Genomic DNA, 25,398 nt, shown 5'->3' with positions numbered 1-25,398 from the left:
CTGGGAAGGATGGTGTTATTGGAATCTAGTGTGTAGAGGTCAGGAATGCGGCTCAACATTCTACAGTGCACAGGGAAGCTCCCAGCAATTATGATCTGGTCCAAAATACCGACAGTCTCGTGACTGAGAAACTCAGATTCTAGTTGCTAAGGACTAAATTAGGCCCCCCACCCAATTCATATGTTGAAGTTGTAACCTCCAATGTCTTTGGAGATAGAGCCTTTACAAAGGTAATTAAGGTTCAATGAGATTGTAAGGGTAGGGCTGTAATACAATCGCACTGGTGTCCTTATGAGAAGCAGAAGGACACCAGGAGCACTCACACACAGAGAAAAGGACATGTGAGGTCTCACAGAGAAGGCGGCCATCTGAAAGCCAAGGGGAGAGGCCTCAGGGGAAACCATACCTGTTGAGACCTTGACCATGGACTTCTAGCCTCCAAAACTCTGGGAAAATAAGTTTTTGTTCAATTCAACCAGTGCTATAGTGTTTTCAAGGGAGCCCTAATAAACTAACACACTAGACAATGAGTTTGGAGACAACATGGGAAAGAAGGAAGAACACACAGGATTGACTACGTGGCCTTGGGCAAATTTCTTTACCTCTCTAACTCTTAATTCCTCATCTATAAATTGGGACGAGTCATGCCCACCACCTTGGGTTTTTATGAGAATTAAACAAATTAACACACCTAAAGGACCTGACACAAGGCAGATGCCACTAACTTGCTACTACACTGGGCGCTCCATACAGGTGGAGACCCCATTCTTTAGCTTTGTATGCAGTACCCAGGGCACCTGGAAGGTGCTGGAGCACCATAGAAACATTTTAAAAGTGCATCCAATCAATCGATAACATTTTGGGTGCTTATTCAACAATTTTACTTGTGTAGCCTTTTCTGAAACAGATATCACAGGTACAGCTGTGAACACTGCATTTGCAGACTCTTCCCTCAAGCTTATCCTGTAGTGGAAGAAGAGACATGATAATCAGTACAGAACTACAGTAAAAATAGGATTTCAGACAGTTACAGATACTATGATGGAAATCAGCTGAGTGTCGTGATGAGTTGCTGGTGGGAAGAGCTGCTGTACATAGCATTGTCAGAAAACTATCGGAGGAAGTGATTTTTGTTGATGTTTTTGTTTTACGGATACAGATATTCTTTATTGGAGATTTACGTTCCACTAGAGCTGTTGTTCTTGTGAAGTGGTTTTCTAAAATGATGAATAACTCTTGGTACAATCTTCTCTTGGTTTATCCAGTAGTACATTTTATGAAAACTCCGTATATCTTTTTTTTTTTTTTTTTTTTGAGATGTAGTCTCGCTCTGTCTCCCAGGCTGGAGTGCAGTGGCACAATCTGGGTGCACCACAACCTCTGCCTCACAGGTTCCAGTGATTCATGTGCCACAGCCTCCCAAGTAGCTAGGATTACAGGTGCCCGCCACCATGCCTGGCTACTTTTTGTATTTTTAGTAGAGATGGGTTTCACCATGTTGGTCAGGCTGGTCTTGAACTCCTGACTTCAAGTGATCCACCTGCCTCAGCCTCCAAAAGTGCTGGGATTACAGGTGTCAGCCACTGTGACAGGCTCAAAACTCAGTATATCTTAAAATGGTGCTGTACATATAAAGAAGTTAGGTTTTAATTTTCACCTACATGAAGGTCCAGTGGAACAGTCAAATGTTGTGAAGAATGAGGAGGCATACCTTGTTGTGGAAGAATATCCAGGGCATTGCAATGTTTAATATCTTTGCCCCCTCCCACCCTCCTAAATTCCAAAAGAACCCTCCAATCATTGCGATGAGGATCACTCCCACCCCTAATTTCCTTAAACACCCTCTAAGGACTAGCACAGCCACCATTAAGAGCAATGGTTTTGAGGGTGTTCAGTGACCTCCTCATCTTCTAGTCCAGTGGTCATTCTTGCTCATTTGAGCCTCTGACACTGCTAACCCACCTTCCTTGACATCCTTTCATCCTCTGGCTTCCATGACACTGCATGCCTTGGGCTTTTCTCCTCCTTTTTGCCCAATCCCTGTCCAGTGTCCTGATCTGGCTCTTTGTTCTCCACCTGCCCATCTGGTTTGACTTTGACCCCTTCTTTTTTCCCTTCCATTTTCTTCTTTAATGAAAACTTCAAAACCACTTCCAGGTGACTAATTCCCAAAGTGTTTTTTCTAAGCCATTTACACACATACTTCCAACTGCCACTTGGACCTGCCCAAGTGTGCCCAATCTAAACATGTCCAAAGTTCAACTAGTCTTCTTCTAAGCCTGTTTTTCCTCCTCTAAGCCTATTTTTCCTTTGGTGGTACCTCTTGGTGATAATGACTTCATCCACTCACTCAGCTAAACATGGCAGCCATCTCCACTGCTCTTTCTCACTCCCCCATCTGGTTGGTTCCTGTGCCCTGTCAATCTGAAAGAAATAATAGGAACTGATTATTCCAGAGCAAATCATGCAAAGATGGGAGCAATGCTGATAAAGATCAGTGTCTTGGAAGGGGCCACTCTAATCCCACCCTTTGATCTTTTATTTTATTTAAAAAAATTCTTTGGACTAGCCTATTTTTTTTTTTTTTTCAGACCCTGGGCATGCTGCCCTGAGCTAATTTGTTTGCCCGAATTAATTATCAGCAGGGGGTGACAGCCTCATTTTCACAGAAGCCCTCTCTTCTGGAAGGAGTACCTTTTTATTCAAACCGTCCAATTGAGGCTGCTTGGCACTGAGGATAAAGGGTGCCTTGACATTTCCATGAAGACATTTAAATGTTACCGTCTCTGAAGAAACAGTTTTAGAATATGAAAACTTTATCTTTTTTCCCCCCAAGGAAGAAAAACATCACCAGCTTAATTATCTCTGTAAAATAACTTCCTCATTTGCTTTTCATATTGCTAGTAGAAAAAGATAATGATACTGTTTTCAAAAATGGAAACAATTATAGATGATTCTTGCAAAACTTGCTTGTTTGATTTTTGTCTATTTAAATACCACCTCAATTCAGAGGTCAAAGAGGCGTGCAGGGTTGTGGTTATATATTACCCTTCCATGTTGATTGTTAAAAGATCTCCTGGTAGGGCAAATGCAATTGAAAACGTGCTGCTGGTGATTGTACTCCACAGTAACCTTAAAAAGTTTCTTATATTAGGAGAAGCAAAAGGCACTTAACTCTTTACACATACATGGATATATATGTATATATTTTTACCTCTCCCACTCTCTCTCTTTCCATATATATACACATATATATTTCATGTTGTATGTTTTTTACCACTGTATATATATTTTATGTTGTGTATTTTTTACCCACTATATATATAGTAGGTAAAATATGGATATAGATATAGGTATATAGATAGTGGTAAAATTATATATGTATGTAATAGTGGTTAAAAAAAATATATTTAATAATACATATATATTTATATATATAGTGGTATAAAACACAGAATTAAACGTACCTCCCTAACAAATGTTTAAGTATACACTACAGTATTTTTTACCATACACACACTCTTTACCAGGCGATATCTAGAACTTACTCATCTTGCATAACATCTTGCATAATTAAACAGCAGCTCTCCATTTTTCCCCTTCCACAGACCCTGGCAATCACCATCATTCTGCTTTCTGCTTCTGTGAGTTTGACTCTTTTAAAAATACATCATATAGGTGGAACCATAGAGTATTTGTCCTTCTGTGACTGGCTTATTTCATGTAATGTAATGTCCTGAAGGTTCATCCATATTGTAGCACATGACAAGATTTTCTTCCTTTTGAAGGCTGAATAATATTCCATTGTATTACGTACCACTGTTGCTTGACCTGTCTATTCTTCTGTCGATGGACATCAAGTTGCTTCTACTTCTTGGCTATTGTGAATGATGCTGCAATGAACATGGGAGTGCTAATATCTCCTCCAGATCCTGTTTTCGATTCTTTTGGTTGAGTACCTAGCAATGGAATTGCTGGATCATGTGGTAGTTCTATTTTTTATTTTTTGAGGAACCGCTATAGATTTTCCACAGCAGCTGTACCATTTTACCTTCCTACCAACAATGCACAAAGGTTCCAATTTCTTCAAATCTGCCCCAACACTTGTTATTTTCTGTTTTTGTTTGTTTTGTTGTTTTTTTTTTTATAATGGCCATCCTAACAGGTGTGAAGTGATATCCTGTTACGATTTTAATTTGCATTTCCCTGATTATTAGTGATGTTGGTTAGTGATGTTATTTTCATATGCCTGTTGGCCATTTGTATTATTTTGTACCATACATGACTACCAACTCAAAATGGACTAAAAACTTAAATGTAAGACCTGGGAGTATGAAACTTCTGGAAGAAAACATAGGGGAAAAAACTTCATAACATTGGCCTTGGGAATGACTTCTTGGATATGATATCCAAGGTACAGGCAACAAAAGCACAAATACAAAAGTGGTACTTCAAACTTAAAAGCTTCTATAGAACAAAGGAAACAATCAACAGCGTGAAAAGGCAACCTATGGAATGGGAGAAAATATTTGCAAACAATACATTTGATAAGGGGTTAATATACAAAACTCTTGTTAAAACAAAGAGCTTTCATTGAATCTAAATCAGGAATCAGCAAACTTGTTCTGCAAAGGGTCAGATAGTAAATGTTTAGGCTTTGCAGGCCATGTAGTCTCTGTTGCAACCACTCAGTCCTTTGTTGTAGTGTGAAAACAGCCATAGACAATATGTAAATGCATGACTGTGGCTGTGTCCCAATAAAACTTTATTTGCAAAAACAGGCTGGGATAGATTTGATCCGTGGGCCATAGTTTGCTGACCCCTGGTCTAGAACAGAGTTTCTCAACCTGGCTGTACTGATATTTTTTCTGGATAGTCTTGTTGTGGGAGGCTGTCCCGGGCAGCCTCCTGTAGGACTGTAGGATGCTTAGCAGCACTCTTGACTCTACCTCCTAGATGCCAGCAACAACCCCTCCCCGTACCTCCAGTTGTGACAAGGCAAAATGTCTCCAAACATTTTCAAATGTCCTTTGGGGACAAAATTGCTGCTAGTTGAGTACCTTTTATCTATATGATGGAAATAATCTAATAAAGGATAATAGAAAGATTTCCCTAAAGTTACAAAAAGTAGGGTAACATACTGCTTTTCAGAAGAATTGAAAACTATAGTATATTTGTCTTAGGTAGGTCAAGGGCTCCTCAAAGGGGCCATTATCACAACCTAAATTTGGAAAGCTTTTCAAAAACAACTGAAATGACAACATATTTGAAAAGTGCTCTGTTAATAATGCAGATATGAGCTTAACCTACTTTTATGATAGGCACAAGAAACAAAACAGTTCAACATATTAGCATGTTCTAATGGGACTTCCTGAGTTTGAGAGTTGGTTGTGAGTTGGAAAGGCTAGGGAAAAGCTAGTAGTTCTGATTCCTACTTTGGTAAGGGTTTATTTTTTCTGCTTATCTGAATTCAGAACGAACACGGGCAGTGTGACTTTTGAAAACACTCATATGTTTTTCATTGTTTGGACAGGGCCGGACAAAAATGGCCTGGTTTCACTGAAAATTGGCAGTAACACATGTTTTCAAAAGTTGAAAACTGCATAACCCTCATGAGTGAATCTCAAAGAATGTTGTCTTCTTATCCTTTAGAATAAACACCTGTTTTGCAAATAGGAGGGTAGAATCCATCTTTATCAAGAAATTGTGGGTTTATTTTTTCTTTACTCGCATTATGATTTATTTAGTAATTTAAACATTTAGGTACAATTTAAAATACTATAATTTATATGATCATATCTTTAAACAAGCAATAACAACAAAAATACTCTCATATTTCATCAAGAATTTCAGTTAAGCATTTTGAGCTCATTTTCTTTTCTGACTTGAAAAGGAAATATAGATATATTTTTCTAATGTGGTTCTCACACTTTTTGTTTTCTTTTTCTTTTTTTTTTTTTGTGAGATGGAGTTTTGCTCTTGTCGCCCAGGCTAGAGTGCAGTGGTGCAATCTTGGCTCACTGCAACCTCTGCCTTCCGGGTTCAAGTGATTCTCCTGCCTCAGCCTACTGAGTAGCTGAGATTACAGGTGCCCACCACCATGTCTGGCTAATTTTTTGTGTTTTTAGTAGAGACAGAGTTTCACTATGTTGGCCAGGCTGGTCACGAACTCCGGAGCTCAAGTGATCCACCTGCCTCGGTATCCCCAAGTGCTGGGATTACAGGCATGAGCCACCACACCGAGCCAGGTTCTTACTGTTGAGGGGAGTTGTTTGCTCCTCCCCTGCCGTAAGTTCTGCTCACTCACTATCTCCAATGACTGCAGCAGACACACTCAGTGACTGGATCACCCTAACACCAGCACCGTTGGAGGCACTATGATGAGAATGTCAGTGGATAAATGAAATCACTTCTTTTATACTTGGGATCATGAAAAAGTGTGATAAGAGCAGGCTCTTTCTTCATAGCCTTCCCCCAAATCCACCTTTCAGCTTTACCCCAAATCCACCTTTCAGTTTTACCCCAAGAGATCTAGCTCCTGAAATCCCATCTGTTTATGCCATACTTTCTAATGAATACCCCCAACTGCCTTCCTTTCTGGCTGGTCCCGCGTGGGTTGTAAATGGGATACATTTGACAGCAGGCCTTTCTCTCTGTCCCTCAGGTTACCACGGCCTCTACTGTGAGGAAGAATATAACGAGTGCCTCTCCGCTCCATGCCTGAACGCAGCCACCTGCAGGGACCTCGTTAATGGCTATGAGTGTGTGTGCCTGGCAGAATACAAAGGTGAGAGGCCACCGGGCCTTCCTGTGCCGGGAAGGCTCAAATGACATCATGTATTTTTCAGTGTAAATGCATCAACCTCTAATTGGACCGTGAATTGTTCAGAATAAAAATCAAATGCTGAAGCTGGCATGATTCATGGGTCCAAGGAGACCAATTTGCAAGCCTCTGGTTTCTTTCTGATGGATTGAGAAACAACCCTCTCTCCTGTCCTGTTCTTCGTGGATCCTCGCTCTCTTTGTTGTTGAATGTGTAAAAAGCTGAAAACAGAAAGTAATATTAAGATGGACTGTCAGATATAGGTCAGAGACCATGGGTGTGGAAAATGTGGAAGAGGAAGGATGCTGCCCTGTAAAGCTTCTTATGCAGAGAGAGAATGCTGTGCTTTCTTGGAGAGGAGGCAGGCGGAGTCCCATGCGTTGGCACATACATTAAGCTTATTAAAAACAGGCGACATTGACAGATTGTTTCTAATGGGTGGACCCCGTTCTAACCCCTAATGTGCATAGCTCACTAAATCCCCCCAAAAACCTTATGAGGTGGATAGTAATGCTCTCCCCCTATAACCCTGGTCAGCATGGTTCCTAAAGCCCTTTCTCCCAGTGTCTCCGTTGGCCTCTGGCCACGTTTTGTGGATGGCAAGGCTTCCTGGAGCCCACATACCCTCAGACGGCCCTCTTCCAGGAGAGCCTATTTATCAGCTGTTGCACACATTTCTCTAAGCCATAACTTCAGGGCCGGGTTTAGATTTTGGAATGCTTTTGTGGGCTCTATTTATAACCATTTCACTTAACTGCTTGCTCCTATTGCTGCTTGCTTGATGCCATCCACCTGCCTGGAGACCTTACGTTGCCCTCACCGTTGCTTCTCTTTGGATGAACCGACCTTTATTAGTAACCATTTTGGCAAGTCTCATGGCCTTATAGGCTACACTGAAAACTTGTTTAAGCTCCTGGATAAAAGGGCTGAAGCTGGGCCAAGTCTTGACTTTGTGTTCCACAGATCTGATGCTTCTTTTGGAGTATGATGTTGGGTTAGAACCAAACTCCCCTAACATTTACCAGGACACAACAGCAGATTTGCTGGCTTCATTCTCAGGCTTCTCAGTTCTGGGTCTATCTATCTGTTACCATTCTCTCTACATATCTTCAACCTCCTTTCCCCTTCCTCCTTGCCATGTCTATAAATGTTTTCATGGATTTCTTACTCTGAACAAATGAAGATTCTAGGAAGATGGCAGCTCACATTGACATTCAATATCCCTTATCCCTCCTGACTCTCTGGTAGGGATGGCTCAGTAAGGTAGATGACCCTGGATGGGGTCATCTGAAGATTTGGGGTCTCAAGAAAGGATATGTGTGCTAGGAGCCTTTGGTTACAACAAGAACAAGGGATGAGGGCTCCAGAGAGAACTGATGACTCAATGAACAGATGAGTCCAAAGAATCCTTCATCTTGTAGAGAGGAAGTACATGCTGTAGTTGTGCTGCATCTGACCCTAGGAGGCAGAGGGGTATATTGATCTGATGGATACGGGCTGCCCTTTAAGGATATTGCACAGTAGGCTGAGCTGCCCCCCACCCCGCCGCATTTTTGTGGCTGTGAGAACACCAAACTGGGAGGCCTCTCTCTGCCTCATGCCTTAGTACACAGGACCCCAGTGGCTGCCCATCCAGCACTGAAGGGGAATATGTTATGTTGTCTGTCTCTGCCAAGATTTCCACCCTCTAGCCTGGCCAGTACAAGGAGCCCACACCGGCAACTCAGAGAGGGAGAAAAGTTTAGGGAAATAAAAACAAAAATTGCAACAACAGCTCTAAACTTCAAGAAAGGAAGTGAAAAAAGTCGTGTATACTACTCAGAATTGAATTTGGTTCTGAATAAAAAGGAGGAACTAGTGCATGAGATGATCAGAGTATGAGGAAGTGGAAACCACAAGTGAAAAGACAGGAAACATGGAGAGAAGATTCGAGAGATCTGCTTCTGCCTGAGCGATGGGTGCTCCAGGAGAAGGAGCATGTGGAAATAGAAGCAGAATTCACTAACTCCTAGAAGGAGGTGTCTGTGAGGTGAAGAAAGTCTTATTTTCTAATAGAATGGGCTCACAGGGCAGCAGTTGGATTAATGAAGGAGATAATACATAATTTGAGATTTCCTGGTAAAATTTATAACTGCAAGGATAAAGAGAAATGTTTACAAGATTCTTCGAAGGGATCACAGGTTACATACAGAAGAAAAAGAATCAAACCAGTATTGTACTGCCCCTCTCTATCATGAAGGTAAAGAATAGCAGAGCAGTGTTTCAGACTTTTAAATGAAAAGGACTAGGAGTTAAAGGGTTGTTTATATTTGAGGGCAAAAGAAAGATATTGACATACATTCAAGGATACAGAAAATACAGCACCCTCTACCCTAAGATAAGTACCTTAATAAGCATCCCCACCAAATAGGAACTAAATCAAAACAAAGATATCCAGATAGGGGAAGATGGAGAATGGAAGGAAGAGACTTATGCCTTTAAATGCAGGCGTAAGTCTAAATAGATGATATTTATGTGATTGTGAATGGTAATATAATGGTGAAGGAAAGTCTCTTGAAAAAAGTAGATCTACATTCTGTATCAGCTGTCTATTGCTGCATAACAAATCAGTACCCAGTACTGGCTTAAAACAACATGCTTTTATTACCTAACAGTTTCCTAGGTCCAGGTGTGGCTTAGTCAATTCCCAGCTCAGGGGCTCACAAAGCTGAAAGCCAGGTATGGACTGACTGAGCTCTCATCTGAGGCTTGAATAGTGAGAGATCAGCTTCCAAGTCCCCTTAGGTTATTGGCAGAACTTGTATCCTTGTGGATGTAGGATTTGTGACAGCTTGCTCTTTGAAAGCCAGCAGCTATGACAGAGCCCCCACTGCTTCCAGTCTTGAACTTTCGGGAAGGCCTGGAATTTTTTTTTTTTTTTTTTTTTTTTTTTTTTTTTTTTTTGTGATGGAGTTTCACTCTCATTACCCAGGCTGGAGTGCAATGGTGCAATCTTGGCTCACTGCAACCTCTACCTCCCGGGTTCAAGCGATTCTTCTGCCTCAGCCTCATGAGTAGCTGGGATTACAGGCATTCCCCACCATGCCCGGCTAATTTTGTATTTTTAAGAGAGACAAGCTTTCTCCATGTTGGTCAGGCTGGTCTTGAACTCCTGACCTCAGGTGATTCACCCGCCTCGGCCTCTCAAAGTGCTGAGATTACAGGTGTGAGCCACCGCACCCAGCCTGGACCCTGTAAAAGGTCTCACCTGGTTAGGCCAGGCCCACCTGAGAGGAACTCAAAGTCAACTGATAGGGACCTTAACTGCATCTTCAAAACCTCTTAACTGCCATTTGCTCTTGGTTGGAAGCTCACACTCAAGGGGACGGAATTACACAAGGGTGTAACTCACTAGGGGTCACCCTAGGCTGTGTCTACCACTCTTGCTCTTAAGGAAAAATTTCAATAAGCATAGTGGTTTCATATTATTTAAAACAAAGCCATGTGTTGAAGGGGTTGAGGATAGGAAACATTAAAAGGCATACAAGTGTGTTAAAGATTTCAATCCTGGCTGGGTGTGGTGGCTCGCACCTGTAATCCCAACACTTCGGGAAGCTGAGGTGGGCAGATCACCTGAGGTCAGGAGTTCGAGACCAGACAGTGAAACCCTGTCTGTACTAAAAATACAAAAATTAGCCAGGCGTGGTGGCAGGTGCCTGTGATCTCAGCTACTCGGGAGGCTGAGGCATGAGAATTGCTTGAACCTGGGAGGTGGAGGTTGCAGTGAGCCGAGATCACGCCACTGCACTCCAGCCAGGGTGACAAATCCAATGGGCAGGTACAGTGTTTATTTAATTTTAGTATATTTATAAAGACATTTAGGTTTAGGTTTAAATAAGGCTGCTGAAAACAGGGAGGTAAACCCTAGCAATGTAGCAGTAAATGGTAGAACTTGTAAGCTAAGAGTGATGGGGACATGGGGAGGGTAGGTAGAAGGAATTAAAGGAGAGACAGGAGGAGATAATCATGCTCTTCTGCCCAGAGGAAGAGTGAGGGGAAGTGAGAGGCCACATGATCCTGTGCTTTTCCCTCTGTGGGGTGACGGACATTCTCCCCCTTTTGGAAATATTTTTGCCAATATATATTTTTACATATAGTATGTCTGTATACATTCAGGAAACTGTCAGATGGATGCATTTCAATTCCTAGCTAGTACTTACCTGGAGTTAGAACTTGGATAGGTAGTATTTTAGGGATAAAGTTAAGCTTTAACTTTTTCCTTTACATATATACTTTTTAAGTGGTAATTTTTACTGCTTAATATTAATATTAATATTTTTAAAACTATATATAGTTTTTATATTTTTAGGAGGATATATATAACTATATATAACACTATATATAACACACACACACACTCTCTCTATATATGTATATACATATCCTCCTAAAAAGAATGAGTGCAATAGGGAGTCAGCCAAATATATAGCTAAGAACATTTTGAAAAAGGGAAAAAGGCCAGGGGTGGTGGCTCACACCTGTAATCCTAGCACTTTGGGAGGCTGAGGCTGGCAGATAATGAGGTCAGGAGTTCAAGACCAGCCTGACTAATATGGTGAAACCCTGTCTCTACTAAAAATACAAAAATTAGCCAGGTGCTGTGGCACACACCTGTAGTCCCAGCTACTCAGGAGGCTGAGACAGGAGCATCACTTGAACCCAGGAGGCGGAGCTTGCAGTGAGCTGAGATCGTGCCATTGCACTCCAGCCTAGGCAACAGAGCAAGACTCCGTCAAAAAAAAAAAAAAAAAAAAAAAAAAAAAAGAAAAGCAATGAGGGGGAACTTCTGCCAGATGTTAAAAAACCCATTATAGGCCTGGCATGGTGGCTCACACCTGCAATCCCAGCACTTTGGGAGGCTGAGGCAGGCAGATCATGAGGTCAGGAGATTGAGACCATCCTGGGTTAGCTAACATGGTGAAACCCCATCTCTACTAAAAAAATACAAAACAGATTAGCCGGGTGTGGTGGTGGGCCCCTGTAGTCCCAGCTACTCGGGAGGCTGAGGCAGGAGAATGGCGTGAACCCGGGAGGCGGAGCTTGCAGTGAGCTGAGATTGCACCACTGCACTCCAGCCTGGGTGACAGAGCGAGACTCTGTCTCAAAAAAAAAAAAAAAAAAAAAAAAAAAAACCAAACCAAACAAAACAAAACAAAAGAAACTGTTATAATGCTACAATTATTGTTCCATTCATATATTACCCCTGCAAGAATGGACAGATAACCAAAACTGAAGAATGGTCCAGAAACCATTGTCTATAATAATAATGTATGACTCTTAAAGAGGAATTATTAGGAATGAGAAGGGAATTCTTTTTAAATAAGTGCTTCTAGAAAAACTGGACTGCTAAAGAAAAAAAAAATGTTCTTGCACTTCTAAGTAAATTCTGTATAAATAATAATTTTAAAAACCTCTTCTTTGACTTCTTTGTGTCCCCCTCTGCTTAAAGTCCCTTTCTTCCCTTTTGCTTTTTCAACCATGGCTCTTGGCCCTTGTCCATATCATTCCACTAGAAGAGGTTTCAGGACAATTCATGATGAAGTAATTGAAGTCATTTGGTGAAATCTATGAAGCCTCCCCTTCCACTTCTGACTCAGCCAGTGTTCCTGTCCCTTTGCCCCACTGGGCCCTGAGGTCCCTCCTGCATGTCACCTTGCTGTGTCTTCTGCAACTTCATTCCTGACCAGGTTCTCCTCTCTGCCTTCACTAAGTCTTGGTCTCCCAGACGCTGTGAATGACGTGGGTCTCCAGGCCCCTTTCTCTCTCCCTCCTCTTTGCTTTCATCCACTCCTAGGACTGTATCCACTGTCTGAAATGTTGACCCCCAAACAGATGTGGCTTCTTCCTCCTTTAACTCTCTCAGTATTTTCTTTGTATTTTCCATGACAATTATGTTTAGCCTTGTATTAAATTCTTTTTGCTTTCAGACTTTCTTCTTCCCTACACTACATCATACGCTCTGGAAAGACAGTGACTACGTAGCTTCTTTTTCATTTTAAATTCTCTACAGCTCTTCCTGTGGTGGCTTGCACAGAACAAATGCTTCATGGCTACCTTTACTTGAGTTAGAACTACTGTTTAACCCATGAATTAAGTGAAGGAAACCAACTTAAACATTTTCATGGAATGTAAGTCTCCACGGTAGATCACGGAATTGTTAGAAAGCAAAATTCATGGAGGGCTTCTGGGTAACCCATCTTCAGATAATCCAAAACACTGCTGCATCCTTCCAAAGTAGTTCAAGGCTGGTTGATGATGGAACTTCTAAGACTTTGTTTAGTGTTCATACCTCATATTGTCAGAAGGTCAAGCCCCATAGTGATTGATTTTTACTTCTAGAAGATCCAATGGAATGATCAACAATATATGTATTTGAAATTTTTGGCGATAACGTTTAGAAAAAAACTTTGATATTTCATTAGGAAAATAACATAACAATAACAAATATTTAGAAGAAAAGAGAAAATTCATAATTACTCATGTTTTTACAACATAACATGAGCCATAATAATCTGTGTTGCTTCCATTCTGTTTTTAGTATCCATGTTTTTACTGTTAAATAATTGAGTATACCTACAGTTTTATATTGTTCTGCTCACTCATAATAGGGTGTTATGCTTGATTTATATATTGCTAGGAAGTCTTACTAGTTTTATTTTAAGTGGCTTTGTAATGTTCCCATGAGGGAATACTTATCCATTGCCTTGTTGTTGCATCTGATGTGGGGCTATTACAAATATTTCTGGAATTAACATCTTTATATTTTCATACTTTCTGGATTTCTTTCAAGGGATAGAGTCTCAGAAATGAGATCACTGGATTATAGATTTAATTACATTGTACATTGTACCTACTTTTTTTTTTTTGGCAATGGAGTCTTGCTCTGTCACCCAGGCTGCAGTGCAGTGGCACTATCTTGGCTCACTGCAACCTCTGTCTCCTGGGTTCAAGCAACTCTCCTGTCTCAGCCTCCTGAGTAGCTGGGATTACAGGTGTGTGCCACCATGCCTGGCTATTTTTCGCATTTTTAGTAGAGACGGGGTTTCACCATGTTGGCCAGGCTGGTCTTGAACTCCTGACCTCAAGTGATCTGCCTGCGTTGGCCTCCCAAAGTGCTGGGATTACTGGCGTGAGCTACTGTGCCCGGCCTGTACCTACTTATTTATTTTTAAAGGCTACAGAAATTTTAATGGAAAGGATGAGAACTCCTTCTTTGTCGGATAAAGTTATTTCCTTTGCTAGATTCTATTTAGCCAGGGAACAAGAATTTCTGGTTGTTTTGTGCACCTAGCCCTTTCAAGTACTGTGATAAATATAAAAAGGATAAGTCACAGTTTCTTCCTTCGTTGGGCTATTATTCAACCAGATGAGCAGACTGAGTGACACACAGGAATAATAAGGCTAAGGTTGAGATGTCAATTGTAATTTCTGAGATGGTTTAGAAAATGTTGAGATCTGTAAAGATTGAAATACTGGAAACAGTTTTCATAGGGGAACAAAGTTTGGATGAAATGAGACGATGTCTTAAAGTAAATATTAAGTGTAATAACACTTCTTTACTGGCTTAGTTTCCTGGAGATAAAATAATGATTTTCATTTTTCAAATATTAATTGTAACTAAATTTGTTACGATAACAAAGACTTATAATTGGTGTAGTGCTTTTTGAATTCTAGCTTATTTCAATTCTAAAATTAACTTCTGTAAAGAACCCTGTTGGAATCAAAGTCTTTTTAGAAACATTTCTTCTCCATCCCTTAATATGAAAAGTATGAATTTTTATTAGTTTTGACTGAATTACAGTTTATTTTTGCTTGAGACTAAACATCAGTTTTGTAATAGTGCGTGCTGCGTCCTCTGCCAATGGGTGATGCATGTGTCATTCCACAGACTTAGTTTGAAGTGTGGACCTGGTTTTCTCTGACAAAATAGGGTGTTTTTGAGGCAGATTTGGAGTTTGGAATCTCTCCTCTGGCAGCCTCACCTGTGTGTCAGCCAAAGTACACTGGTCATTGCCCCTCTTGAAAGGATAGGATTCCGGTGCTAGGTCCATAATTTCTTCCACGCATTATGATACGGCCTCTGCTCTACAGGACTTGAGAGATTTGTGGGACAATCAGTCAGGAGAGCAGATAAGTTATGATTTGGCACAGTGACCTCCGTGATCGTGACAGTCCCGGCATGCTCTCAAGGCACAATGGTGGAAGAATGTGGTCTGTGTTGAGAAAATCAAGGTTCAGCTTTGCAGACAGAGGGCAGTTGGATTGGGAATTGAGAGATTAAATATGCGGAGATCAGGTTGGGGGAAGGGTGTGAAAGAGGGTGACTCCTCAGAGGAATCAGGATGCCCAAGACTGGATGTTTTCTGGGAGTGGGAGTGGTGAGGAGGGCAGGAAGAGGGGGCCTAGGAACCTCCAGAGGAGAAGGGTTTGAGTGGAGACACCTTGGCACATCAGTAGTGTCCATGATTGTCAGTTCTCTGTGTTTAAAGTTTTTAGCTCAGAGTTGTTCAGCTCGAATGACAAGCTGAGCAATATGACAGATATATTTTATATAGGGATTAACAAGGTTTACGATAGAGAAATGTGAGTCACCAAAGTGCTCTCCAGGGACTTTTAACACCATCTTGCTCCTCCATAATCAGATTTCTGTGAAGATTACCTTTCATCCAGTCTTGCTGCCAGGAAACTCTCAATAGACGCTTAAGGGACCAAATGTCTTACCATTTGAAAAATAAAATTAACAAGGGAAAAAAGTATTGCCTCCCCACCCTCCACAAAAGAGCCATCCATCCAAACAAAAACCCCACACACCCAGAAGATTGAAATTGCTTATTATCAAGTCTATTTTGTTGAAGACTTTAAATAAAAGGTAAGATGCTTAAATATTTGGCCTAGAATTTGCTTTTCAGTCTTGTTTTTAAAATGTGGTAGTTTGTGTGCTAACATGTTAGTGATGTTAATGTATTACTAGAAACCCAGTGACAATCATTTGATTTCTTTGACTTCAGGTCTAATGGAAATGTTTTCTAGGCTTCAGGCACCTCTGAACGTTGGTGGTGGGTGTATGTCCCACTACAACCAAAAGACTATTTTGTCACTTGGCTCCCATTGATCAGCCCAGTGGGAACTTGTAAATATGTGAGTCTTTGTGTTGCGATAAACATTTTGAAGCAGCAAAGGCTCTTCTGCTTTTTATTCTTTCAATTGAGCCCAGTCTACTTGTGAATCAGTAGGAAAGTAAAAATAGAGACTCCTGGGAGAAGAGGCCATACACACCCAAATGGAGAAGAATGACTAGATTTATGCTAATCTCAACACTATTTTGACATTTTATGTTACCATGCAACCTGGGTTAGGGATGAAGAAAGTTGAGGAGGTTCGTTCAAGTCCCTGGAGACAGAGGAAACTAAGACGTGGCTGCAGGAGGCAGCAGGCATGAGGCATGAGGCAGTGGGATCACAGGGGTGGTCTCAGAAAGGAAAGAGAGGCAAAGATCTGAAAGATGCTTCAGAAAAATACCAGGCAAAAGACTGTTGATGGCTTGGCTAGAAGGAGCAAAGGATGAAAAAGAATTACAGGTCATTTATTCTAAAATTTGAGCTTTACCTGGCTCAAATAAGTCAAATAAGTCATTAGTGTGAATATAGACAGGAAGTTCCATTTCTATTTTCTCTTACTTCCTTTCCTCCTTCCTGAGCCCTACTTCTTAAGGCATTGAGAAAGAAATAAAGGAAAAGCCCAGCAAGGATGATTTCAGTGCCCGAAGGATGAGTCACTGGGTGTGGCAGTCCCTTGCACAACATGAGCTAAGTAATGAAGTGCAGAGAAAATTAAGTAAATACCATTCAGTTACTATTTGCTTTATGCATATTTTTCTTGAGGCTGTTGGGAAGTGTGAGCATATCATTATGTACATTCTTAGGCAAGACAGAATGTAATTTATCTTTCTCTCCAAGGGGTGGGGGATAGGGGAAGGGAGAGAGGGAGGAGGAGAGAGAGAGACACACACTAATCTATTCATCCCTCTTGGCATCCAGTGTAACACCAGCAGATATCCCACCTTTCAAATAGCATTAGATTTTTAAAGTTTTTAATAAAATTATAAAAGAATAGATATTTGTTAAAAAGGTGCCAATAATGTAGAAATACACAGATGTGAAAATCAAAGTAATCAAGTCTCCTAGAAGTAATCCAGTCCCACTTAAGGCATTTGCATACATACATGCACACACAGTCTTTTTTTTTTAAAAAAATGTAAATGAGAAACTTTCTGTTTTACTTTACAGATTTTTTTTTAAATGTCTCTTCTTTGTTAAAGGAGTGCTGAGCTCCATGGAGATTTATTTCCACAGTCAATTCAGGGTCACTCTCAACAGCCTACTTAGCAAACACAGACTCTGGGATGGGATTACGGGCAGGTTCAAATCTCAGCTCCTTTCCTACCAGGCTTGTGATCTTGCACTCTTTCCTTAGTGTCCTCATCTGTAAAATGGGGGAATAGGGATAATTGTCTCATAGTGTTGTTGTGAGGAATAAATTAGACATAAAGCATGCAGTGATGTCTTTGAGAATGAAGTCTAAGTATCACGCCGCTTCCCCTCTCCTCTGCAGTTCTTCAAAGTAGAACTGGGACTCACTTTAATATCTGATTCCAAATCTTCACTTTCAGGTTGCTAATATTATATTTTATCAAGGTCATCTAGATATTTTCTGTTTCTTTTGGAGACTTATAAACCATTTGCTATTGATTAATTTATCTTTCAGCCTTTTAACTTTCTGTTTCCCAGGCTTTGGGACACGTAGGCAGAGAAAGTACAGCCAAAAGACTATGGTGGGACTTATGGAAAGTGATCAAATGTGTTACTTTCTCATAAGGCATATTTTTACAACAATCTAAAGTCATGAGTGGGCACATGTGTATACACTCCCCCACCACACCGACGCTGGGAATCTCCCTTGCATTGTTCCAGAGTGTTCCGACTTTGCTTTCAGAGACCATGGGAGCTAGAGAGTCCTGGATGAGTCATCCTGTTTTGCTTGTTTCTCTGCAGGAACACACTGTGAATTGTACAAGGATCCCTGCGCTAACGTCAGCTGTCTGAACGGAGCCACCTGTGACAGTGATGGCCTGAATGGCACGTGCATCTGTGCACCCGGGTTTACAGGCAAGTGATTCCATGGACTGAGTTTTCAAATTTACCACAAAGTGCCCGAGATTGCAGATGTTAAAAAAACCCAAATCCCATCATGAATAAAATATTGCAAAATATAAACACCATTACAAAATCTAAGGAGGCATGGCCCGGATGAAGATCTATTTTAAAACAACCCATTGTGTGATCCTCGTTAAATGTGGCTTTTCTGAGATGGTCGTTTGGCGTCTAGAGTTACAAAGACTGTCATTACTGTGCATTTCCCAGGCTAGGACTATGAAACATGAGAAATGAGCCATTACATGAACACTTGAAAAAGGTGATGGGTTAATGAAAGTCAGAAGATGGAAAGAAGGAAGGGGTGTGTCTTCAGTAGATGCTACTTTCAGCTGCCATATTTATTTTCATTGCAAGATATGAAAGTGCCAGGGGAAAGTGGGATGGGAGGTGAGATTGGCAGGGCAGGACTGGCTTCTCCAGAAACATTGGTGGCCACTGAACTCTGAGCAGGAGGAGCTACTTCTAGATTGGGGGTTCCAGCCTAACTTGGGGTCCTTCTTCAAAGTCACCCCCTCATGAGCTTTAAGGACTTTGTGAATCTCCAAAAACAGATGTGAAATGTGGTTTGTACGTGTATGTGCTGAGGGTAGTCTCTCAAATGTTCATCAGATTCTTATGGAGACTTAGAAAACATTTGTTATTGATTAATTTATCTTTCAGGCTTTTAACTTTCTATTCCCCAGGCTTTGGGACACGTAGACAGAGAAAGTACAGATAAAAGAAACTAAACCACTGGAGAGAAAATGTTCCATCTCCTGCTTTTCTAACAGAACCCAGGGATCTTGAAATGTAGAGAGTAAGACAAAGTCTATGTTTTTAGAGTTTTGCTCAACCAACAAAAGCCTAAGGGTCACTCTGGATTGCAAATTGGAAGAGGATGACATATCAAGTGCCCACAGAAAAAGGTGGGCTCTGAAGCCAAAGAAAAACATATGTTATCATTGGCTGGAGAGCATCTTGCTGTGTTCATCTCTCCCGTGCTAGGCCACTGTGGCCACCTCCCAAACCCTGGAGAATTTCACAGAGCCTGGGTCCCTAAGCCATCCCAGGGGAGCCTCATTTGTGCTCCTGGCGAAGGTGACAAAAGCCAAAGTGTAGGAAAAGCAACTTCTGATTTTCCTTCTATTTATCAGTGTCACAGCCTGTGTTTTCCTTTTGGCTTTTCTTGGGACTGAGAAGTGGGCTCACTCCAAAAATGATTCACAGATGGCTTTGTTTTGCTTATAAACACACGCAGACATTTATACTCACCAGTGGAGGCAAAAATAATATTAGGGAACCATCCTGGTTTTTTTCCCCAGATATTCTTATCCCATGAGTAATAAAAAGCATAGAAGAAAAATTAGAAAATATACGACTATGGAAAAAAAATCCCACCACTAAAAACTGCTCTGCTAAGAGATCACTGTTATTAAGATTTTGATACATTCTGATATCCAGAGACTTTCCTGAAGGTCTATGTGTGTGTAGTATATAGCATATAGTGTATATGAATATATATTTGAATATAAAAGGAGTCATACTGTTCACACTATTTTATAATATACTTTTCACTTAAAAATATATGTATATCATAAATGTGTTTTTACATCAAGGAATAGCTTCTGTTTTATTTTTACTGGCTGCCCTGTAGTCTGTTATATGATATTATGATATTTTAAAAGTTCCATCCACAATTCAACTTTTGGGCAGTTGAGAACTTTTCCCCATTATAAACAATATTACAAGGAATCTTCTTGTATATGCAACTTTGTGTATTTATCTTATTATTTTTAGTATAATTTTGCAGAAATAGAACCCCAGAGTCCGGGAGAATACACACATATTTCGATATTACTTGCTAAGAGGAGACAAAAAACAAACATTGAACTGATATTTACTTCAAAAATGCACAGGGGCATTTATTTCCTTGTCTTGACACAAATATGAAAATTGTCATTCTAATGGTCAAAAACACCGTTTTAGTGTTGCTTAAATTTGTAGATCTTAGACTTATAGTAAAGTTGAACACTATGTTTCTGGTTGTTTTTCTTCCTTTATGAACTCTCTATTCATATCCTTTGTCTGATTTTTTTATAAGACCATTCCTGCTAATCTTTACTCTTCTTGATTTGAAATAGCCCTTTATTTTAAGTATATAACATTTTGTCTGCCATAGGTTACACATACTTTTCCCCCGTCATTTGCCTTTTAAATGTGGACAAAGCATTTTGTTTTCCACATGTTATATTTTAGTTTTACTTAATTACATATTGAGGTCTTGGTTTCTTTTCTTGTTTCGTGCTAGAAAGATTCTATATATCAAGATTTTAGAAATATTCTCCTCCATTATGCTAATCATGTATGAATTAATTTTATGCATTTAAGTCTCTAATGTTTTTGAAATTTACTTCAGTATTTTATGAGAAAATGTCATGTTTTCTCCAGAATATTTAGCAAAACTCCAACTATCTACTCTACATATACTCTTGAATATCTCAAAGACACCCCAAACTCAGATCTTCTTCTTTCCATCTTTAAATATCTGTAGCTCATCAAATGGCATTACCATCACTCCCACTCATTCTGGCCAGAAACTGGGTAACCATTTTGATACCTTCTGATATGGTTAACCTTTGCGTTCCCACCCAAATCTCATCTTGAATTATAATCCCCATAATCCCCACATGTCAAGGAAGAGACCAGGTGGAGGTAATTGGATCGTGGGGACAGTTTCCTTCATGCTGTTCTCATGATAGTGAGTGAGTTCTCATGAGATCTGATGGTTTTATAAGTGCTGACATTTCCCCTGCTGGCTCACATTCTCTCTCATGCCACCATGTGAAGAGGTGCCTTCTGCCATGATTGTAAGTTTTCTGAGGCCTCCCCAGCCACGCAGAACTGTGAGTCAATTAAATCTCTTTCCTTTCTAAATTACCCAGTCTTGGGTAGTATCCTTATAGCAGTGTGAGGACAGACTAATATACCTTCCTCCTTTTCCCTCTTACTTCCATCCAACTACCAAGGACTCCTAAAAACTTCTTAGATCTTTTCACTTCTTTGCAGAGTCAGCACCATGCTGCCTTCACCTCCAACCTGGGCCAGTTCAAGCCCTTCTATCTGGTCTCTTCACACCTATTCCCCCTGACTCCTAGTCCATTTTTCATACTGTAGAGACCTTATGCATGATCATCTAATCTTATCACTCTTTACCTAAAATCACCTATTGGCATTTTATTGTCCTTAAGAAAAAGATCAAAGTCCTTAACATAATCTTTAAGACCTGAGGGGTCTGGCCCCATCCAGCCTTTCCAGCCTTGTCCTGGGCCCCTCTGCCTGCTGCATACCTGAACATACCATGTCAGGCTCTTCTCAGTAAGGTCCCTTTCCTCCATCTCTTGCCTCTCAGCCCCCCTCTGCTTATCCCTTTACCCTAACCCCACCATACCCATATATACCCCACCAGCAATCCTACCCCTAGGCATTTTTTCGTGAGACCCACCCTGATCTCAGGGCGCAGTGGGTCTCACTGAAGTAGGTTTAAACATCACTCTAACTGTTTTTTGAAAACAAGTGGTCTATTCTATTCAGTCCTGGTAGTTTTTCAGCCTACAGAGGACCATAGAATAGTTCCTAAAGTCATTCAGGGGTTGTGCTGTTAATGTATTTAACAGAACACTGGTCCCAGGAGATGCTCCATGGAAAAAAGTGTTCTGTGGCCAAGTAAATGTGGGACATGATACATCCCACGTGCAGATTCATAAAGGATGTCTGTGTGCTCAAGGTTCTCAGAGGTCTTACAGTAAAGAATCACATTTGCTTTTATCTTTCAAATCTATTTGATCATAAAGCCACTTTTTTCCTTAAAGAGAACCTATTGTATCCTGAGAACTAGGTTTCAGGAGAGGCTGATAAAATATTAACAGCTTCCATACAAGGAGTATGGTGCGTCTGCTCTTGAGGTTGAGCTACCTTAGAATCAAATACTCTTTCATTGTATCTGAGGTTTAGCAGAAGTTACACTTGGCCAGCTACTAAGTGTTCAAAAACTCTCTGCCTGACTGAGTGGAGTGAATCGGGCAAATCATTGCTATATAATTAGATAATCCAATGTCATATTTACCATATTAAACGGGCTTTCTTAGGCCATCAGATAAAGTCTAGGGTGTGGTATGTGGGGGACTTTGTCCTCTCTTGCTGAATTTAGGCTTCTGGTTGAAAATACGCTTCCTCCAGTCATCTGAACAGAGAGCCTCCCTGCCCTTCAAGCATTTCATTCCTTCTACACAGCTCTCTCCATAAGGCCTACTGTCCTGGCCTAGGTCCTGTCCACCCTTCAGTTACTGTCTTACTTTGGGACCACTCTTGTCTCCGAAGCTTTGCAATTCTGCCCCCTTGGGATTATCTGGCTGAGGACCAGTGGATGGAAGGAAAGGATCCCCTGATGCAACTTTAATTCTCCAGGACCTACTTTATGTTTTACCTGAAACCATAGACTGGACGTGAGGTTACTGTACTTCAACAGGGAAGCCAAAGATTCTTCCAAGCCCGTTGACATTGTCATTTGAACAGCTGGGACACAAGTGACCCGTTCCTTTCTCACCAGAGCAGGAAATTCTTGTGCATTATTAAAGGTGGAATGATGTTACTATATCTTTCTCTCTGTCTTTCGACTCAACTGCTTTTTTATATTTGTCTTTCAGTTCACAATAGAATATTACAATTTCTAGTTCATTTTTATGGTAAAATACCATCAGTGCTTTAATTTCATTGACATTTTCATTTCAATTTCTTTGATGCTCAGCATCTTTCATGTGGTTGTTTGCTCTTCGTATGTCTTTACTTGTGAATTATCTTTTCAAATAATTTGCCCATTTAAAAAATTTTGGTTATTTGTCATACTGTTGATTTCAAAGGTTCTTTATATATGCTGGATACAAGTGCTTTGTCAGGTATACATTTTGCTCATCCATGTATTTTTTTAATGGTATCTTTTGGGGAGTAAAGTTTTCAATTTTGGTAATTGGTCTAATTTATCAATTTTTTTCTTTTATGGTTTGTGCTTTTCTGGTATTGTAAGAAATCTTTGTCTACTTCAATATGGTGAAATTTTATCCAATATTTTCTTCTCAAATGTTTTTAAAATAGGTCTGCTTTTAAGTTTAGGTATAGAGTCTGTCTTGAGTTAATTTTGTGTATGGTGTGACTTAAGGATGGAAAATATTTTTCCCATGTAAATATCCAGTTAGTCCAGCAGCTTATTGATAATACAATCTTTTCTCCATTGGATTTCATTGCCACATTTGTTAGAAAACAATTGATTATATATGGGTCTATTTTTCTCTGGCTGGTTTTTCAAAATTTTAGTTTTGAGATTATTGAAGCTTTACCTGCAGTTGCAAGTAGTAATAGAGAGAGATCCAGTGTAACCTTCACTCAGTTTCCTCCAATGATAACATATTGTAAAACTGCAGTACAATTTCATAACCAGGATACTAGTTATGAAAGGATACTGACGTGGATATAGTCAAGATACAGAGCATTTTCATCACCACAGGGACTCCTCATTTGCCCTTTTATAGCAAGACCCTTTTCCCTTGTGCCACAACTATCTTTAATTCCTGGAAACCACGAGTGTATTTTGCATTCTTGTAATTTTGTAATTTCAAGAGTATTGCATAAATGGAATCATATAGTGTGTAGCCTTTTGAGATTCATTTTTTTTCCCACTCAGCATGATTCTTTGGAGATGCATCTAGGTTATTTTGGGTCAATAGTTCTCCCTTTTTATTGCTGAGCAGTATTCCAAAGTATGGATGTCCCAGAGTTTGTTTAACCAGTCCCCTGTTGAAAGGAATTTGGATTGTTTTCAGTTCTGAGCTATTATAAAAAAGGTGGTGTAAACTGTCATATATAGGTTTATGTGTGCACATAAATTTTCATTTTTCTGGGACAATTGCCCAGAAATTCAATTGCTGGGTCATATGGTAGTTGCATGCTTAGTTTTATAAAAATAGCCAAAGTGTTTCCAGAGTGGCTTATGCATTTTATATTCCCACCAACAATGTCTGAGTGATTCAGTTTCTCTACATCCTTGCCAGCATTTGGTGTTGTCACTATTTTTTATTTGGGCCATTCTGATAGGGGTAAAATGATAGCTCATTGGGGTTTCAGTTAGAATTTCCCTAATGATAAATGATGTTGAGCATCTTTTCATGTGCTTATTTGATATCTGCATAGCCTCTGAAGAAACGTTTCTTTCTGTCTTTTGTCCATTTTCTAATCCTATCACATCACATCAAGGCTACATTACTGTCAATGAGATTTGTGATCATTGACGCTGATGTTGATCACTTAGCTGCGGTAGTGTTTGTCAAGTTTCTCTACTATAATGTTACTCTTTCCCCCCCTTTCCATACTTAACTATTTGGGAGGAAGTGACTTCCTTCCAAAGAAAGTGTTGTGTAGTCCACACTTATCAAGAGAGGAGTCATGCTCTCACTCTTTGAGGGTAAAGTAGCTACATGAATTATTTGCAATTCTTCTGGATGAAAGATTTGTTTATTCTCCTCCATTTGTGTATTTATTTAATCATTTATTTATGGGTTCAGGATATTTATTTTATACTTTAGGTTATAATCCAATACTTTTAAAATTTATTTTGTTGTTCAAAATGTTCCAGCTTTGGCCATTGGGAGTTCTTTCAGTTGGCTCCTGTACCTCTTTGACACATTCCCATTAATGTGGTTAATTTTTTGTTTTGTGGCTAATTTTTTGTTTTGCTTTTTAAAATATATATACCTTCTGGCACTGCAAGATGCTTCAGCCTCATCTTGTGTATTTCCTGCTCCAGTTCTAGAGTCATTCATTTCTCTAAGGATCTCTGGTTTTATAATTGGAGAATAGTATTAAAACCAAGATTTGGATACTAAGCTGTGCTTGTTTCTATTGGGATGTCATTGCTTTTAGGTCCTCTCAGCTGACAAAGCGAGGAAGTACATGTGTATACTAACCCATGGACATGTACTTATCCATAAATATTGCATGATATAGTCATCTTTGTCTATATTAAGCTAAACATGAATTCACAGTGATGTCTCCAACTCTAGTTTATTACAGCATGAATGGTTCTAGCCTTCTCCCCTTGTTTATTTGTAAACCCTTCACACCAACAACCAAATACTGCCTTTCATCATCCATCGTTTATTTACTTAATTGTTCAGTTTCAGTATCCAGGTATAGCAGTATCAGAATTATTAACTTATACCCTTGTAGGAAACAACCTTATGAACTAGAGTATTGTGTTTATGTACCACTTATTTTGCATTTAGTCTTATCAATGCT

At 40.0% G+C, this 25,398-nt stretch overlaps 1 protein-coding gene across 1 annotated transcript in view; it reads left to right on the top strand.

The window, feature by feature from the left end:
• The window catches only part of DNER (delta/notch like EGF repeat containing), a 355,480-nt gene that overhangs the window by 287,660 nt on the left and 42,422 nt on the right, over positions 1-25,398 (top strand). The window contains exons 9-10 of the mRNA XM_007966532.3: positions 6,665-6,787; positions 17,914-18,027. Coding sequence (XP_007964723.3) covers positions 6,665-6,787; positions 17,914-18,027 — 237 coding nt within the window. The remainder of the gene's footprint in view (positions 1-6,664; positions 6,788-17,913; positions 18,028-25,398) is intronic.

The sequence above is a fragment of the Chlorocebus sabaeus genome, chromosome 10, assembly GCF_047675955.1.
Source record: "Chlorocebus sabaeus isolate Y175 chromosome 10, mChlSab1.0.hap1, whole genome shotgun sequence".
NCBI lineage: Eukaryota > Metazoa > Chordata > Mammalia > Primates > Cercopithecidae > Chlorocebus > Chlorocebus sabaeus.
This window is presented reverse-complemented; position numbering and strand designations above follow the sequence as displayed.